This window comes from Drosophila melanogaster, chromosome 3R, assembly GCF_000001215.4.
Source record: "Drosophila melanogaster chromosome 3R".
Taxonomy (NCBI): Eukaryota; Metazoa; Arthropoda; class Insecta; order Diptera; family Drosophilidae; genus Drosophila; species Drosophila melanogaster.
The window spans coordinates 22733944-22750844 of NT_033777.3; the positions used below are offsets into that span (position 1 = coordinate 22733944).

Here is a 16901-nt window from a genome sequence, read left to right on the forward strand (position 1 = left end):
TTTCCTCTGCAATAATACCTCATAATGCAAGGTATAAAAGAAGATAGGAAATTCTGCACAGTTATTCGACCATAGACAATCTATTTAAGATTTGTACAATTAAAGTTCTTATGTCTAAAAAAATAATCATTAAATCTAATGAAACACGATTGCAGCGATGACTTCTTAGTCTTTTTTGGCTATCAAGCCCTGCTTTTTGAGTTGGCGCAATGCGCATTTGGCCGCCGTGCACTTGGCAATGCGATAGTTGCGTCCGATGCCACGGAAGGTTCCTTTGCAGAAGACATCCACGGTAACGCGCACCCGTCGCCCATCCGCCAGCTTCTCGGGCTTGCCGAACTTGGCGGTTTCCGGCTCCAGCTCGAGGAGCTCCCGAATGGGCGATTTTGGCACTGAGTTGCTGAACTGCTCGATCTCCGGGCTCATCATGTTGCTATATACGTGCCAAACCACGTCCAGCGACATGTTTGAGTCGAGAAAAATGGCACCTGCGATCGACTCGAAAACGTCGCCCAATGCCTTGGGCACCTCAACGTCCTCGGCGTCATCGCACTCCTCCTCGGACAATAAGTAGTACTGAAAGCAAGAAAGAATATTACAATTAGTTGTCGTATTATTGGTGACTTTCCTTTAACACACCTCCTCACTGATGCAGTGTCCATTCTCCTGCTGGATCCGCACAAAACGGTCAATCACATCGTTAAGGCCCGGCGAGAGGTGCCGGAAGAACTTGTGGAAGCCATGGCGAACAGCCAGGGAGGCGAATATTGTATTATTCACCAGTGCTGACCGCAAATCCGTTAATGCGCCTGGAGAATGCTGGCGGGGATCTTCGTATAAATGCCGCGTAATGAGGTAATCTAGAACAGCATCGCCCAGGAACTCCAGACGCTGATAGCAATCCGTCAATCGATTGGGCGTGTAACTGGCATGTGTCATGGCTTGCAACAGGTACGACCGATCCCGGAACTTGTATCCCAAACTCTCCTCAAACTCCTCAAAGCCGCTTAGTAACTGGTCCAGCTCCTCCGTAGCATTTGGAGCAAAGTGCAGCAGTGGACTACGCGGCGTGGGCCATGCACCGTAAACGGTGACCACATTTTCGGCATTCGGTTTTGTGCTACCGGGTATTCGTTGCTCCTGGTTACCCCCGTCCAACTGCCTTGTGATAGGGAGCACTCTCACGCCCAGCCAGGCCATAAAGAGTAAAGCCCCTCGGGGTCCGCACTCAATGAGATAGGCTCCAATGAGGGCTTCGACGCAATCGGCAATAGACTTATCCGGAATGCTGTGTTGCGAAACAAGGTTGTAGGGAATAAAACAGCTAAAATCATTGCAGCTATCATTGGAGTCGTCAAGTTGTCCATTTTGGGCACCCCCATTCTGCTCCAAGCCCAGGGCATCGGCTTTTTCGCGAACCATCTCGCAGATTTGCACACTGCTTAGGTTCTTAATGTCTAGCAGATCGGCCAGCTTCCAATGGTGAGTGGGGATCTTCGCCTCGATGAGCGCCTTCTCTAGCTCCTTTGGCACGTAGTAGCAGGGTGGCAGCCAATTGTCGTGCGGCTCGAATTTAGTGGCTATCATATATTCACCCAGTCTCTTACGTCTGCCCAGACGATAGAGATTGAGATTGGCAACCTGCTTGGAGCGCAGGTGACTTAGTTTTCCCTCGTGCACATTCTCGTAGGTGATGTACAAGTAGGTGGTAATGGCATACTTTAGAAAGGAATCTCCAATTGTCTCCAGTCGCTCCAGATTGATGCCATCGTTAGCATTGGACATTGTGAGGGCTTGCAAAATGATGCTGGGACTGGGTCCTGGATGGCCCACTAGATCCGGTTGTCGATCGAAACTGAAGCCAGCTGGTAATATGGCTGAGGTTATGGCCTTCGTGGAAGTAGGTGGCTCAATTTCAATTCGTTCGTATTGCAGTTTCAGTTGCTTTTCATCCAAGTTCAGCCGATGATGATCGTTATAGTTGTCAAAACTATCTCCGCATCCCATTACATTGTAGGTCTCCTGCTCATGTCGCGCTACCCAATCTGCATTTAGCTCTACCAAATCCGACAGCAGAAGCTCGCGCCTATCACCCAGCTTTTTGGCCAGCACATCTTCATTTACATACGGCAGCAGCTGCTTCAATAGCTCCATCATCGATACCTTTGCAACCTGAGCCTCAGCGGCATCACTTCTTTTTAGAACCAACTGCTGGTCGTGCGGCACCAACATGCCGCCGGATTCTATTTCCGTTTTGAGCTTAGCTATGGATTCTTCATATCTTATAGTGGCAGGTTCCTTCTGGTCCTCATGCTTAAAATTGAATCCAATGAGCAGGTTCTTTGTCTGCTGATACTGCCGCTCGTTAGCATTGGTCGCCTGGATGATGGACAGCTGCTTCTGGCGCTTTTCCACTTCCTGTGCGGTTTCAATAGTCTCCGCTTCATTCTTGGAGGTGAACGCAATGCGTCCCGCATCGATATCATCTGCCACATCGTCGTCATCCGAACTGTAGTTGTGATGCATGTAATTGAGCGGACCTGCGTTATCGTCGTCATCGTAGCTGGAACCCAGCGAATTGTCCGAGTCATAATAGTTAAATGTGGGCTTTGCCGGACCCTTTGCTTTGCCCTTGCCACCCTGCTTATTCTGACTGCTCTTTGGACCCTTGAAGCCGCTTTCGCCATTGCTCACATCCCAAAATGTGGGCGAACCGTAGCGCGTTTGCTGATCACCTGTAAGATGTATTAGGGATTATTTCTGATCCTTAGCAAGGGATTTAAATAACTTACAGAACTTAACGTTTGCCGGTAAAACTGGGAGATGGAAGGCGTCATCCTCGTCGTCGTCTTCTTGGTTAAAACTAGCTATATCGTCGGCCATATCGTTTGACCAAGTGCCTATCTCAATGAAGTCATCAGCCTCTTGCAGCTTCTCCTCTCCCTCAATGATTAGTTCAATAGCACTTTTCTCAACCTTATCGTCTTTTGAATCCTTATCTAGTTGGGTCTCCTCGCTAGTCGGTTTCTTTTCAACATCAGCTAAGTCTTTGCCATTAATAGTATCATCCTTAAGGGACTCCTTTTGTTTGGACTCCCGCGATTTCTTGAGCACCTCCGATAGACTCCACCCAAAGTCCAGCATGGGCCACTCGAAATCCTCATCTTCGATCTGTTGCCTTCCCAGCCCCAGATCCGCAGAAACCTGTTTCCGAATATCGTCGGCCAATAGAAGACCATTTATGCGGTACAGGATGCAGGGCAGGCACACGGCAGTTCGCCACAAGGAGGCGGGGAATGGATGCACAGTGCAGAGCTCTGGCACAAGGATCTGCTTCTGTTCGAGATTCTCGCGCTTTGCCCGCTTTGTCTCCTCCGAACTAGTGGGCAGAGCAACGCCCTTGCGATTAACGTATCGTGGCGTGAGGAAGTTTAACCGCGCACTGGTGTGATCCACGTCCAATAGCGGCTGCGAGGTATTCTGTATGGTCAGACCATACTTGACGAGGTAGTAGTGCTTGAACGTGCGGTAGTTGTCACCAGGGAAGCAGCTGAGTGGGGATAGATGTGGACATATCTCCGCCACATAGAAATACTGCGGTTGATCCTGGTTGCGATACCACGGCATAACGACGGCATCCTGGAAGCGTTGCGGATCAAACGGCTGCGCCTGGCGCTCCTCATCGGGCACTGCCCGTGGCATTGTATTTCCATTCGCTTGGATCAGCTCCAGAAACTGCCAGTCGATGTGCTTGCCGCCAGCTGGTGCCTTCACGGTGGGCACAATGAATACACAATTTTCCGTGGAGTCCGGATCGAAGAGCATCAGAAACTTTTGCAAACGCAGTACATTGGTGAACGTGTAGTTTAAAAATCCGTTGATGCAGACTATTTGTTCGCTAGTTAGAATCACGCGTTCCTTAGCTAACTCCAGGGAAACCTTCACCTCACCGGAACGCGTGAATATCGAGAAAGCACTCAGCTTGGGTATCCGTTTGGTGGTTAGAATGCCGAATCCCTGCTGCGCATCTTCGGGCGGATAAATCTTGCGTCCCCGCGTGTTTTGCTCTTCGGGAATCGGACATTGGAGCGTCAGTTGGATAAAGTACAAATAGCATGGCGCTCCGGCAACGGGACGGCAATCGCAAAATTCGGATGCAATGCGTTTGTAATAGTACTGACGACGCTTCGTTGTTCCCGGACGTGGTTCATCGCTTAGCTGCACAATCTGTTCGTCCTCTGGCTCCAGTTCAAAGCACTCCCAGTCCGGCTCCAGGGCACGAAATCCCTCCTTGCCGATAGGCTGCAACTGATCGTCTAACTCACCGATCCTGTGCAGTTCCACGCAAGCCTGCAAGGCAGCCAGTCGGCGGGCCAATGTTTGAGTTGGCATCGGAAGACCCTAAAGAAGAGTATTTAACAAATCTTAAATAATTCGTATTACAAGTACTTACCACAATGTCATGCTTCAATGGCGAGTTGATGGGCAGACGGAGTGTGTACTGAAACAGGGTCACTCCAGCCCTTTCGTTTCGGGTGCAGCGCCACAACGCCGTCAACTTGGTGAACGTGTCGCTTGGCAGTCGGGCGCAGTACTTGTTGACCAAAGCTATAGCAGAACCCAGATCCACGGAGGCGCCTGTTAGCAGGTGCGGCTTGGGTCGGTATGCGGCCAGGCAGGCACTAAAACGTTCCGCCTCACTCTGCTCCTGCTCCGGCGGCTCTGTGTTGGCGCACTTGGATAGCAGCATCTGCTCGATTTCGCGATACTGTGCCATTTGATGCACCAAGTCCTTCGTGGTGCTGGCTAAACTATGAGCAGTATCGATTTCGGCTGTAGTATCACTTGTGTCTTCTGGCTCCGTTAAAGAGCTCAGCTCGCACTGGAAGCGTCTGGATTTTTGTTCTGTACTGCTCTCGCTTGGAGACGTGTTACTCATGCTGACGGCTTCGTCGCTGGAGTTGCTCGTATCCAGCTGCGCTGCGGCTGGCAATTCGTCCTGGATCTCCTGCAGCTTAATGTCGCACGCTGTCGGTGGTTGTTTACTGAACACTTCGGGGTTGAGGATCTTCACGGTTCCGCGTGCCGTGCCAAAAGTATAGGGATCCGAGCCGGACGAGTTTGGCATCGCTGAATCATCAGAGTCGCTGTCCGCCTCTGTAGTATCACCAGTCGCGCAAATATACCGATGACTCCGATCGGTCAGCTGCACTGACCCCACAGTTGGGCTTTTATAACTCGGAGCGACGAGAATGACATGATAGGCTGGAGCAGCACGGGCTCGACCTTTGCACTGAACGTAACTGCGATATGTGGTTGGCGGATCCCAGCGCACAACCAAATTGCACTTGGGCACATCGATGCCCTCTTCCAGCACCGAAGTACCGATCAGGACATTGCAGTCATGCATGCGGAAGCGCTTTAGCACCTCTTCCTGCCGCCGGTGCTCCAACTCAGCCTCTTTGGGCTCCGTGGTGGGATCTGCCACCCGGTCCGTGGTGTACTGGCAGCGTAGGAACTTGAGATCGGGATCACGTCTGCTAATCTCCGCTAGAAGCTCAAAGAGCACGCGAGCCGTGTGGTTCTGGTTGCAGTAAATCAGTGCGCAGAGCGTGTCGCTGCCATCATTGTGATCCCGGTGGTGGCGCCTGGTGTACACACGTCTACGAGTTCGTGGTTGTGCAGTGTTGGCACCAGAGCTAGGTTTCGGCTTCGCATGAGCGGGAGTAGGAGTAGGAGTCACCCGAGCGGCGCTTCTGTTCGTCTGCCTGTCCTCTGTCGTGTGCAGAATCTGCTCAAGAGTGGCCACCAGGGCTCGTGTCTCCGTCGGCGGTTGGTCCATTTGATCCACCATTCGGCACTTGCTTTCCAGCGTATGAGATAACCGATTGAAGTCCGCCTGATCCACCTGATGCCGCATTCTGCGCAGTCCGTCCGCTTGGGTGTGCACCTCTTCCGGCTTGAAGCACCTCAGTGTCTGCAACAGACGTCGCACCTTGGGGCTGGAATAGCGTTCGATGGTCTGGCGTGAATCGCTGCCACTTCCTAAATGTCGATGGAATGCGTGTTCGCAGAGGGAGTACAGTTGGATAAGGGCCGTGCTCACTAGGCAGTACAGCAAGTAGTGACGTTCGTGCGGCGTCTTCACCTTTAACTTCTCATTGCATTGGTAAAAGTGATGTGCAGCCCGCTGCGTGCACCAAGGACCCATCTCGTGCAGCACGACCAGTAGTGAGTTGATGACGTTCAGGGGGTCCACCTTGGGATCGGGTATGTCTTTCAGTTCGTCCATAAACTGGTCTGTGCCGTAGATTTCGTAGGGATCGTAGCGGTGGTCCAATAAAAAGGACTTGTGTGTGTTGAGCACATCGGCAAGCACCAGGGACAGTTCGTCCATCTCGAAGGGGGCGCACTGTACGATGTATTCGTGCGGTCGGGAACAGTAACGCAACACGGTGACAATATCACTGGCCGTCTCGATCTGGCAAAGCACACTCTGCTCCAGGGTGGCCAGCATGGCGCTCAGTTGCTGCAGCTCACATCCGGCGCTGTGCAGCGGTCCAGCGAGTCCGAGAATCCGTGGCCTGTCCGCCGGTGGCGCTGGCATAATGTGATTCTCGAACAGAGGCCTTATCCTCTGATAAACGGCGCTGTCATGACAATCTTCCAGCACGATCAGTTCGACGCTGCTCAGCAGCAGCTCGCGAGTTTCGAGCAGATAAAGAAATCCCTCTGGCCGTAGGATGGAAACGTGATAGTCCGTCCAGCAATGATCAAAGGGAATTTGCATATCCGGCTGCTCCTGCCACACCCGCAGGTCAGTCAAGTGGGTGAGCATCGTGTAGATGGAGCATGGTTCCGTGCTGGTGCCAACCTCGCAACTGAGATAGACACTGACACGACCATGTCGGCGTGCTCGACGCGACAGCTCCTGGAGCAGCTTGAGGGCTATAAACTCCTTGGAACTTCGATGGCCCAGGCAAATAATCGTGTTCCGCTCGTAGGCGGTGGCCAGTAGCTCCACCTGAAAGTCGCGCGGCGTGAACACGGTGGTGTGCAGATTGTTGTCGCACCAGTGGAACGCCATCGTGGCTGAGGGGATTCACAAAAACACCACTGCCTCTGCGAGATTTCTATCAGAAAATCATCCAGAGCCGGCTACCAGCAGAATGCCAGTGTGACCAGGGTTCGGAATACCTTTCGAGGTTCACTTCATTGGCCACACTTACAAGTGGCTTGAAAATAGATTGCGCCTTGTATATTTATATTTTGTTGATAGCAAAAGTTTTTAAATTAACTTATGTATTTACGGTGAACTATACCCGGTAATCCTCTTCTTTAGCACCATAAAGCGGCGTTCCAAAGCTCCTTCCATGCGCCGCGCTGCAAAGCGAGAGAGCGAAGCGGCGCCTCCCAAAGAGGAACCACAGTCACCCTGCTCCTGGCCCAAAAACAATCTACCCAGCGAATGGGGCACCTCAGGGGGCACCCAAAGCCTGGGACCTCGAGAATTCAGGGCGGGCGAGAATCCCCTCAAAGATAGCCGCATCTTCCATGTGCTCTGGCGTAATCAGACCACCAAAAAGCACAAAACGTGGACTGGCAACGGAACGCTGGTGGTCACGGGATCCATAGTAACATTGAAGGATGACACCGGCAAGGTTGTGGACACCATGACATACTTTAAGCAGCGGCAACTTCAGGAGAACGATCAGCTGGAAGTAGGCAGCAAGGATGTCGAGATTCAGGAGGAGATTAAAACCGTCGAGGAGTGCCTTATTCAGCGCCAGTTGGAAATAGCCAACTGGTGCCAAAAAATAGATGCCCAGAATGGTTGTACAGACACATCGCCACCACCTGCTGACAGTGCACCCGTTAGGTCTCATCTGCTCAAGAAGATCAAGCGCGAGGCAGATGCCTTTGCTCCACCGCATTTGGAAATTAGCCAACATAGAGAAGATAAACATGTCTCCTATGCAGCCGCCGATTCCAGCACTTCGATGGGAAAGAAAATCTATGAACAAAACACTTTGAAGATAGAAAACCCTACCAAGGAGTTCACCCAATCGGAATATCTGTGTCTATTAACTCCAGCTGAACTGCAGAAAAAAATATTACTCTTTGTTTCTGAATATGCACAAACATCTAAAACAGTAAGATAGATTTAGACCAATTTACATGCATAAACAAATCAAAAAACTTGTATTTCAGGAATCGTCTACGTTGAAGGAAATCTTCCAAATTGTATGTGATCATCCTGTGCTCCTAAAAACTTTGGGTACGAATCCAGTGTTTAAGGAAATAATGGAGGTACTGGACGCCATACTGCCGCCTTGGCCAAGCATGGGACTTTACGACTCCGCCAAGTTCGAGTTTCTACACGTAATGCTGGATCACTTAGTGGCGGAGCGAGGCGAGAAGTGCTGCATCTTGGCAAACAGTGAGGATTGCCTCACCCTGGTCAGGGGATACTGTCAGAGTTATAGTTTGGACCATGCGCAGCTAGATGGTCCCCAAAAAGTGAACTTATTTAATTCTCTTGCCGATGGAGAACCAATGATTGGCTTGATTTTGACCAGTGACTTGTCGGCGCTTCGAGCTCTTCGCTGCAAACACCTAATTATTTATAATCACAATTCCAGGCAGCAAGCCAACCAACTGCTGGCCGTTGGAGCAATGGATACCAAAATATATACTCTCATCACAGCCGGAGGTTCTCCGGAGGAGTTGCAGTTCTATGGGCATATGGGTGATGATTCTATAGAAGATCTTCAGAATTGCCGCAGCCAGCTTATACCGACCGCATCTAATGTGAGTACTTCGAATTCTTATCATATTAATAAATCACCTATTGCATTGATAACCTATAGAATCTAGCGGACTGGACCAAAAGTGAGCCACCTTTTGACCGTGTTTTCTTTGAGGTGAGATTTGTATTACATTTTACTAACTTAAATTGCGTAAATCAATGTGACCTTACAGGAAACTGCTATATCGGATAGTCTGGATTGTATTCAACTGGTTTATTCAAGAAAAGTGAGAGTAAAAACTTAAACAAACAAAACGTTAACTTCAAGAATATAAATGTAAACAAAATTATTTTGTTGAACTAAATGCTTAGCAGTTGAGTTAACCTGGAAGATTTGTGCTTTTTTTTGGCCATAATTAGTTCTGAACTATTTCGCGGAATCAACCTTTTGAGAACTTAGTCCAAACTTAAGAACTCCTGCAGTTTTTCAATGCGAGTGGAGTAGCTATTTGTTTCCTCGTCGAAAGTGATTTCGCTGCAGGTGATAACGGACCCAATGGGATAATTTTTATCCAGCCATTTGATCTGCTCATCGGTGGGCTTCTCAGGCACTCCTACGAAAATCGAGTCATATAAATAATATAATTATCTTTGGAGAGCCTAATTACCAATTAAATCCAACTGTGTGGTCATTATAGGGAAGATAAACTGCGGCGGATAGGGACGTATGTCGGTGACATGTGTTGGCACTATGTTTCCGTAGTCAATGAACAAAATGCTGGGATAACCATCTCCTACTAACTCCACAGAGAGACCTCGACGCCATTTGCCTTCGTACTTAGCTATGCAAAGCTCATTTATCCTAAATGAAAGAGCGCTTTAGTTAAATGGACAAAAGAAAACGGCGAGTAACTTTACGGCGGTGCGTAGGTTGCGCACTTGGCAATCTTTTCACCATACTCCTGTATGTCTCGCTGCATTTTGGTGACTTCGTAAGCCAGATCTATGGAGGTGCAGTAGATAAAGCCGCACTGGATGAATGTGTTGTCCATTACCACTACATTTATGTTCTTTCCGCAGTGCAAGGGAATGTATGGAAGACACTGAAACCGAATAAATGCAAATGACAACTGTGTACTTGATGTTTTTTTAAGTTCTGGCTTACGTCCTCTTTGTATCCCAAGTCCGAGACAGACGGCTCAACAGGAGTTAGGATGGTCTTGAAAAGGCGGTTGAGGCTCCTATTAATATCGATCTCGGTCATCACCACGACCTGCATGCCCTTGCTGGTATCGTACTCACGTGACGAGTACTTGATATTAAAAACTAGGGACTGGTCGAGTTCGTACATGACTTCCCTTATGTTGGGACCCACAAAGCGCCTGGGAACTCCGCGTAATTTAACGGCTACGGGATAGCAGGTCAAACCAGCTAAATACGAACTGCATTCATACAGTCTTTCCAGCTGCGTGACTTCAACACTTCCGAAATCAATGAACACTACATAGATTTCCTTGATATTATCCACGTTTAGCACCATGGCGCGCGACATATGTCCCTCGAACTTGTAGAGCACAATTTGTCCGCAGACTGGCGTACTCTGCAGTTTGGAGGCATCTTTGCCCAGCATCATTACCTCCGTGAGAACTGTATAATAGGCGATGTCAATCTGAATGTCCGCCGAGCGCACATAGACCACGTTAGTCTGCTCGAATGCAGTAATTCTCACTTTAGATCCAGACGGCGGCAAGCCGGGTTTGGGGTACTTCCGGCCCACCTTTTCGTCAAGGTTAAGTATCTCACCCTTGCCGCAAGCTTGCTTATGCTGCTCTGCCACATCGGCGAAACAGGAGGCATTGCAGAAGGGCATTTTGCACAGCTTGCAGAAAGTGTCTGTCCAGTTTTGACAAACCACGCACTTGCTGACGCCGTCTTCCAGCAGGCTTTTAGTTTTATCCTCTTCGGTGACAGCAACCGTTGACCTGAGTGATGCAGAAACTATACTCGTTAGCTAATCAAGGGCACGTGACCAGGTGGCTATACTAACAAAGGAATCGTTCTGCCCGAACGAAAGTGCAGAACGACCTGCGGGATTCTGGTCTCATCCTTAAGCTTGTAGATATCATGGCGCTCCAGTGCGAATTCGTACTTTACATTGAGATAGCGTTGAATGGGGTCGTTGGTGGCCAACAATGAACCTCTTTTGTAATCATCTTTGGTGACCAGCGGTGGCCGGAAGAACTCCGGATGATTTTGTCCTCCGGTCGAGATCGGAACCTCTCTGTTGTGATTCACTGGCGTACGTTCAGTGGCCGAAATTGCTGGGCCTGGTGTTGGCATTGGCTCAGTGGAAGTCACCGGATCGCTGGTGATTTCCCGCTCCTTTTGCGGGCGACCAGTGATGCACTTGATCAGGTTCGGGTAACGCTGCACCCGCTGTTGCGCTGTCTCCAGGGATCTGGAAAAAGGATTATACGCTCGAAATATTGAATGACCTGCGAAAGTGCTTGAAGAAACTCACGCGATATTTTCAAAGTAGACAAAGTATACGCGTGACAAGCGGCGGAACTCCATCTCCTTGATGAGCGCCCGACCGAAGAAGTTGATTAGCATCTTTTCGGTCACATAGGGACTGCTTTTTGGAACCACCAAGTATGGATACTTCGCCTGCCTGGTGGCACGTTGCTCCTTTTCGTCCTTTGGCGGCAGCGGGGCTTCCATGATTAGTTTCTGGCCAGACTCGTTAGTGTAACGGTTGCCCACTTGGTCATAGTATTCCCTGGACATTGGATCGAATGCGGACCAATCATCCTGCGAGGATTCGGATTCCATTGCACCTGAGCTTTAAAATTTCACCTGAATTCGAATTGCAAGCGCGTGCGAGTGTGACCGTTTTCTATGCTGTCAGAAGTATGTTGCTATTGTAACTGTTGTTGAAGTCAGCAAACGGTCACACTGGCACTAGTGAAAAAAACCAAGCCGATTTTAAATATTGTAAACAATCTTGTAAAAACACAATAAAAAATGGTTAAAAACGAGCCCAACTTCGTGGTGGAGCGCATCATGGACAAGCGCATTACCAGCGAAGGCAAGGTTGAGTACTACATCAAGTGGCGTGGCTACACGTCGGCGGACAACACCTGGGAGCCCGAGGAGAACTGCGATTGCCCGAATCTCATCCAGAAATTCGAGGAGTCGCGCGCCAAGTCCAAGAAGCGCGGCGAGAAGAAACCCAAGTGCGAAGAGATCCAGAAGCTGCGCGGCTACGAGCGCGGCTTGGAGCTGGCCGAGATCGTGGGCGCAACGGATGTGACGGGCGACATCAAGTATCTGGTGCGCTGGCAGTTCTGCGACGAGTTCGACTTGGTGCCATCGGCACAGATCGTGGAGAAGGATCCGCAAATGCTGATTGACTATTTCCAGAAGATGGCACCTTACTCCCGTCACATTGCGATGCGAATGAAGGGCGTGCCGGAGGAGCTGCGTTTGGCGGCCTCGCGCACCAGTTATCCGCACATTAGCAGTGCGCCCGTCGAAGTGCCGCCGGAGGTGGATCAGTCCGCTGAGTTGGCTGGACATCTTGGTGGAATCGCGCCACAGGTGGACCAGGCGCCGCAGCACCATGCACCCATGGATCTAGCCAATGATACCGACGATTTGGCTAGTGTTTCGTACTCGATTCCCGTGCCCGGCGTTGGCGACATTGCCATCGATGTGCCCATGGCGGAAAATCAATAAGGACGCGAGCAGAATCGACTGTTCAGTCTTTAATCTAAGCCCCTAAGTTTAATTCATACATATGTATAGCTATCTGAAACCACTGGGTTCGTCCAGATTCATGTGACCCAACTGGCCGGAGCGAAAGAAGTGAATGAACTTTCGCGCGGCCGCCAATAAATTTGTCATCACCTCCACGCGTCCGTCGTACTGCTTGACCTTGTGGAATAGCTCCTCCCGATGAGCGTACTCCGCCAGCACGGCGCTGATGTCGTCACTGGGTCCGGAGCTGAGCTTTAGCATCTCCACGTAGTCGTATTTGCGGTGGCTATTCAGCCAGTACAGCAGATAGTCGGCTATCAGATCCTCGCCCACAATATGATCGGGAAGGCAGCCCACCAGGGCCAGTTTCATGCCCATTTCATCATCCTTAATGGAGGGCTGGAGGATGCCGGGTGTGTCGATCATGTAAACAGGCGGATTCTCTTGGATTTTGATGCGTTCGCCGACGGATCGAGTTATACCCGCCTCGGCACCCACGCGTGCGGCGCTCTTCTTCTTGAGATGCACATTTCGCAGCACATTGATCACGGAACTCTTGCCCACATTGGGCACGCCGATGATCATCAGATTGTGCTCGGCAGCTTGGGTGCGATTGAAGCGACTGCTCTCGCTCACGAGGCGCGTTGCCAGGGGCAGGATGTCCAGCACGCCGTTGTTGCGCTGATCCTTGCAGTTGGTGAACAGGATGTGCTGCAGTTCGGGCTGCTGTCTCCTCAGCTGCTGGAGCACGCTCTTCTGCTGTTTGGCGCCCAGCAGATCGACTTTGTTCAGCACCAGAATATGCGGTTTAACACCACTTCCTGGGGAATATGAGTCCCGTATTAAGTGGCAGCTTATGGTTGTAAACGTACTCACCGGTGATTGTGTCAAAGAACTGGGAGTTTCTGCCCGCCAATGGGATGCGTGCATCGTGAATCTCGACTATGCAGTCTACATTTCGTAGTTTTTGCTGAATTTGCCGCATACCCTTGGTCATGTGGCCGGGAAACCAGTTGATGCGCTGCTTGGACGGCAGCCGGAAGGCATTGCGGAATGGATTCAGCTGCGCTGCCATGATGCGGAATCCATGTAATGCTAGCGAATCCAAATCAAAACTTTCAAACAGCTGTTGGCCAGTGACGTAACAATTGACCCAGGATTGTGTGTGGTCACACTAGTGGGGGGAGTTGGCTGTTGGGTGTGGCAGCACTGGCTGATTTAAATTTGAATTTAAAATTAATTATACAGATTTTTATTTTTTGGTACAAAACTAAGATTGTAAATACTAAGTTTATTTTCCGCGGTACAGCTGCACCGCTTTCTTGTTGGATACCTCCAGAAGTCCCGGCTCCCGTTGCACTTTATAAGTGAGCAACTTTGCGTATTCCTGGAGCATCTTACTCCAATAGCACTGCACATCCTCCATTCGGAGGTGGAGCCAAATGAACTGCTGTCCCCGTTCCGCAATCTCCTCCGCCAGATCGTCGTGCTCGCGCAGATATAGAATCAACTCCGCCAGCTCATCCACATCGGCGTCGCTGGCCACGGGAACGTAATGCACCCAGGGTTTCAGTTGGCTGTAGAAGAACTCCTGCCACTGGTCGCCAACATGAAGTACCAGCGAGCGGCAGAGCAGTATGTGCCGCAGCCGGAAACTGGCGGCCACACCGCGAAAATTGAACAGATACTTAAATTGGCAGTGCTCGACCAAAGGCATCTTCTCGACGGGATCGGCATCCGTCGCTAGTATCGTGTACTGGGCATCAACCAGGTCTGGACGCCTTTGCGAGAGCCTGACTAGACTATCGCGTTCTGGCGAGGATCGTGAGCCCCTAAAGAAACCAATAGCGCGCTTGGCACTCCACGGCAACTCCGACGCCCTGGCCACCAAATGTTTTCGCATCCAGTCCCAGCGACCCACACCGTGGGGATAGTGCTGCAGGATGGGTCCCGTGGTGGTCCAAAACGACCATGCTGGGTACATGATGTCCAGGTGGCGATTCGTGATGGAATAGGAAAACACCGGACCACTTAGGCCGGATAGGAAGTGCACCTGCGGCCAGTCGCGCACATTGAGAACGAATTCCAGGTCTGCCACACCACTGGCCATGTCCAAGAGCAGATCCTCCACATCGGCACATCGCTTGGGATGCAGGCACTTCTGCTGGCGATAGATGCGTCCACGGATTATCTGGTAAAAAGTGCCCAATCGTTTGGATTGCGCCATCATCTCAGGTGTAATCCCCTTGTCCACATACGGTTCCAAATCCCTTTGAATGGTCGCCACATGGCAGAGGCATTTCGGATCACCGATTACGCAGGGTCGATGGATCGCCAGGGCGTGCAGGATGTGCGGCACAAAGTCGTAGCTGGCTGAAGGATACAAATCTTGAAAAGGTTATATTATATTATATTCTATATAGTTAACTATTTGAGTTTGGGTTGTGTTCGTTGACAGCGCATTTGTCCTTGGAGCACGAAACGCAAGTGCAGGAGAGGATTAGGGCTCCAACTAAAAAGCATATCCTTGGCTGGGTCATAATTAAAATTTAAAGAGAATTTACATATTTCTTCCAAATATATTTTAAACTTTGAGTCTTAAAACAAATGGCTTTCGATTGTTATAAAGATTGTATAAATGCTATATATATAAATAGGAAAATATTCGAGTTGTTCTCTAAATCTTGGACATCAAAAATGCATGGAATGCGGACAGAGAGATTCACGCTGCTCTAAGCAACTTAATACAAAATGAGAAATGCTTAAACACAATAACATTTCATTTCGCTACAGCTCATCCTTTTTAGGCCCTATGTAAATAAGTTGATCCTCCGGCTTAACCTCGTATTGCAGCAGCTTCACATATCGCTTGAGCAGCTTGCGCCAATAGCACTTGATGTCCTTCATGCGCAAATGCTCCCAGATGAAGTCGTATCCACGCTGAGCGATCTCCTGGGCCAGCGCATCGTTTTTCTTGAAAAAGGACAAGATGTGCTCGTACTCCTGCTGACTGGGGTAGCTCTTGAGCGGCACATAGTGCACCCAGGGCTTTAGTTGGTCGTAGAAGAACTCCTGCCACTCGTCGCCCACATGGAAGACCAGCGACTTGCAGAGGAACAAGTGCTTCAGACGAAAACTGGCGGCCACACCGCGGAAATTGAACAAGTACTTGTACTTGCAGTGGTCCTCGAAGGACACCTCATCAGCAGCCGGTGCGTCCAGTGTATCCTTAGGCGACTTCCAGCCCTGATTTTTGGTGTATTGAGCCTCGACTAGCTCCGGATTGCGGCGCGAGAGCAGAATAAGAGAATCACGTTCGTCCGAGGTGCGTGAACCGCGAAAGAAGCCCAGACTGCGTTTCTGTGACCAGGGTATAGCTGCCGCTCGCTTCTCCAGCTTCTCGCGCATCTGATCCCAGCGTCCAATGCCACGAGGATGGAGCTTGGTGGCCGGTCCTCCGGCCCAGAATGTCCACGCTGGATACATGATGTCGCGGTACTCCTTTGTCTTGGAGAAGGAGAAGACGGGACCACCAGCCGCGTTACCCCACGCCGCATTCAGCTGCGGATAGTCCCTGGTATTGATGATCAAGTCCATGTCGGGCAGCGTAGCCACCAGCGGCAGCAGGAAGTGTTCAATGCCCTCACAGCGGGCTGGGAACATGCAGTTGGCATCCCGGTACAGGCGATGTCCGTAGATCTTGTATTTGGTGCCGTAACGCGCTGAACTCTCGATCATCTGCCGGGTGACACCTGTTGACTTGTAGGGCGCGAGATCCCGTTTCAGAACATTTGCGTGGCAGGAGCAGTCGCTGTCCTGGGGATCACTGCTGCACGGCTTGTAGTCGGCATTGGCTTTTTCGATCTGGCGACGTATCTTGAAGCTAACTAAATTAATTGATTAATTAATTAATCGAAGCCGGCAACAAGTTGCTTACATTCATCCTCGTTTATTTGGTCGGGTTCACTTTGTGCACAGGATTTTTGATCGGCACTGCAAAGTCCGTCATCTTCTGCACCTCCTGTTCCTACCAAACTAATTAATAATACGACTATTAAATGATTTATTAGCATTTCTTTGGATGTAAACAAATTTGTTGGCCTTTGATTGCGGCGTCAGCAATAGGGTTGCCAAGTCAACTGAAACTATCGATATTCCAGAAATGTTTTTAAGGACATAGTTTTTAAAGTAAAATGAATGTCTACAATTGATGTAGAAAATAAAAGACTTTCTGCCATTTAGCTGCAAATAACTTAAGAGGAGAAGTAGTTGTGTTTTTAATAACTTTTTGTTACCTGGCAGCCCAGGCAGCAAAGCAGTGATTGAACTGTTACTTTCTTAGGCAGACCATGTCACTGCATTTGCAGGCAAAGCCCTGCAGTAGTAACCATTA

At 50.0% G+C, this 16901-nt stretch overlaps 7 protein-coding genes across 9 annotated transcripts; 2 read left to right on the top strand and 5 right to left on the bottom strand.

Annotated features, from left to right (window-relative positions):
- Positions 1-63: 63 nt before the first annotated feature.
- Dcr-1 (Dicer-1) lies at positions 64-7148 on the bottom strand. Its single transcript, NM_079729.3, has 4 exons — positions 4454-7148; positions 2793-4401; positions 640-2735; positions 64-576 (listed from the first exon to the last, which is right to left on the bottom strand). The coding sequence occupies exons 1-4, from the start codon at positions 7085-7087 to the stop codon at positions 166-168; spliced, it is 6750 nt and encodes a 2249-aa protein (NP_524453.1). The 5' UTR covers positions 7088-7148; the 3' UTR covers positions 64-165.
- Positions 7149-7206: 58 nt separating this feature from the next.
- On the top strand, positions 7207-9138 carry CG6985 (uncharacterized protein). The gene is made up of 4 exons (NM_142834.3): positions 7207-8153; positions 8212-8811; positions 8871-8924; positions 8983-9138. The coding sequence occupies exons 1-4, from the start codon at positions 7374-7376 to the stop codon at positions 9052-9054; spliced, it is 1506 nt and encodes a 501-aa protein (NP_651091.1). The 5' UTR covers positions 7207-7373; the 3' UTR covers positions 9055-9138.
- Positions 9011-11638, bottom strand: vret (vreteno). Its single transcript, NM_142835.4, has 6 exons — positions 11271-11638; positions 10797-11207; positions 9915-10731; positions 9668-9852; positions 9418-9611; positions 9011-9363 (listed from the first exon to the last, which is right to left on the bottom strand). Exons 1-6 carry the CDS (start codon positions 11579-11581, stop codon positions 9206-9208), a joined length of 2076 nt encoding a protein of 691 aa, NP_651092.1. The 5' UTR covers positions 11582-11638; the 3' UTR covers positions 9011-9205.
- A 38-nt stretch (positions 11639-11676) lies between these two features.
- Positions 11677-12662, top strand: HP1c (Heterochromatin Protein 1c). The gene has a single exon (NM_142836.3). The coding sequence runs from the start codon at positions 11774-11776 to the stop codon at positions 12485-12487; it is 714 nt and encodes a 237-aa protein (NP_651093.1). The 5' UTR covers positions 11677-11773; the 3' UTR covers positions 12488-12662.
- On the bottom strand, positions 12503-13656 carry CG17141 (uncharacterized protein). Its single transcript, NM_142837.4, has 2 exons — positions 13385-13656; positions 12503-13329 (listed from the first exon to the last, which is right to left on the bottom strand). Exons 1-2 carry the CDS (start codon positions 13581-13583, stop codon positions 12557-12559), a joined length of 972 nt encoding a protein of 323 aa, NP_651094.2. The 5' UTR covers positions 13584-13656; the 3' UTR covers positions 12503-12556.
- A 90-nt stretch (positions 13657-13746) lies between these two features.
- Positions 13747-15113, bottom strand: CG31139 (uncharacterized protein). Of its 2 annotated transcripts, none has more exons than NM_001275919.1 (2): positions 14937-15113; positions 13747-14877 (listed from the first exon to the last, which is right to left on the bottom strand). In NM_001275919.1, the coding sequence occupies exon 2, from the start codon at positions 14736-14738 to the stop codon at positions 13800-13802; it is 939 nt and encodes a 312-aa protein (NP_001262848.1). In that variant the 5' UTR covers positions 14739-14877; positions 14937-15113; the 3' UTR covers positions 13747-13799. The 2 variants fall into 2 exon arrangements, with proteins under 2 accessions (NP_001262848.1, NP_732797.1); NM_170040.3 differs by having other exon boundaries at positions 13747-14881.
- On the bottom strand, positions 15071-16654 carry rumi. 2 transcript variants are annotated; one of them, NM_001275920.2, is made up of 2 exons: positions 16446-16654; positions 15071-16391 (listed from the first exon to the last, which is right to left on the bottom strand). In NM_001275920.2, exon 2 carries the CDS (start codon positions 16244-16246, stop codon positions 15296-15298), a length of 951 nt encoding a protein of 316 aa, NP_001262849.1. In that variant the 5' UTR covers positions 16247-16391; positions 16446-16654; the 3' UTR covers positions 15071-15295. The 2 variants fall into 2 exon arrangements, with proteins under 2 accessions (NP_001262849.1, NP_651095.1); NM_142838.4 differs by having other exon boundaries at positions 15071-16395.
- Between the last annotated feature and the right edge of the window lie 247 nt (positions 16655-16901).

Bases quoted from the DNA above. Each gene is read 5' to 3' on its own strand.
- HP1c (NM_142836.3), top strand. From the start codon at position 11,774: ATGGTTAAAAACGAGCCCAACTTCGTGGTGGAGCGCATCATGGACAAG.
- vret (NM_142835.4), bottom strand. From the start codon at position 11,581: ATGGAATCCGAATCCTCGCAGGATGATTGGTCCGCATTCGATCCAATG. The intron at 11,208-11,270 runs GTGAGTTTCTTC...TCCTTTTTCCAG, and splicing joins GTCTACTTTGAAAATATCGC to ATCCCTGGAGACAGCGCAAC. The intron at 9,364-9,417 runs GTAATTAGGCTC...CGATTTTCGTAG, and splicing joins CACACAGTTGGATTTAATTG to GAGTGCCTGAGAAGCCCACC.
- CG6985 (NM_142834.3), top strand. From the start codon at position 7,374: ATGCGCCGCGCTGCAAAGCGAGAGAGCGAAGCGGCGCCTCCCAAAGAG. The intron at 8,812-8,870 runs GTGAGTACTTCG...GATAACCTATAG, and splicing joins TTATACCGACCGCATCTAAT to AATCTAGCGGACTGGACCAA. The intron at 8,925-8,982 runs GTGAGATTTGTA...GTGACCTTACAG, and splicing joins TTGACCGTGTTTTCTTTGAG to GAAACTGCTATATCGGATAG.
- rumi (NM_142838.4), bottom strand. From the start codon at position 16,581: ATGCTAATAAATCATTTAATAGTCGTATTATTAATTAGTTTGGTAGGA. The intron at 16,396-16,445 runs GTAAGCAACTTG...CAATTAATTTAG, and splicing joins CCAAATAAACGAGGATGAAT to TTAGCTTCAAGATACGTCGC.
- Dcr-1 (NM_079729.3), bottom strand. From the start codon at position 7,087: ATGGCGTTCCACTGGTGCGACAACAATCTGCACACCACCGTGTTCACG. The intron at 4,402-4,453 runs GTAAGTACTTGT...ACTCTTCTTTAG, and splicing joins CATTGAAGCATGACATTGTG to GGTCTTCCGATGCCAACTCA. The intron at 2,736-2,792 runs GTAAGTTATTTA...TACATCTTACAG, and splicing joins ACCGGCAAACGTTAAGTTCT to GTGATCAGCAAACGCGCTAC.
- CG31139 (NM_170040.3), bottom strand. From the start codon at position 15,048: ATGACCCAGCCAAGGATATGCTTTTTAGTTGGAGCCCTAATCCTCTCC. The intron at 14,882-14,936 runs GTTAACTATATA...TGTATCCTTCAG, and splicing joins ACACAACCCAAACTCAAATA to CCAGCTACGACTTTGTGCCG.
- CG17141 (NM_142837.4), bottom strand. From the start codon at position 13,583: ATGGCAGCGCAGCTGAATCCATTCCGCAATGCCTTCCGGCTGCCGTCC. The intron at 13,330-13,384 runs GTGAGTACGTTT...CATATTCCCCAG, and splicing joins GTTCTTTGACACAATCACCG to GAAGTGGTGTTAAACCGCAT.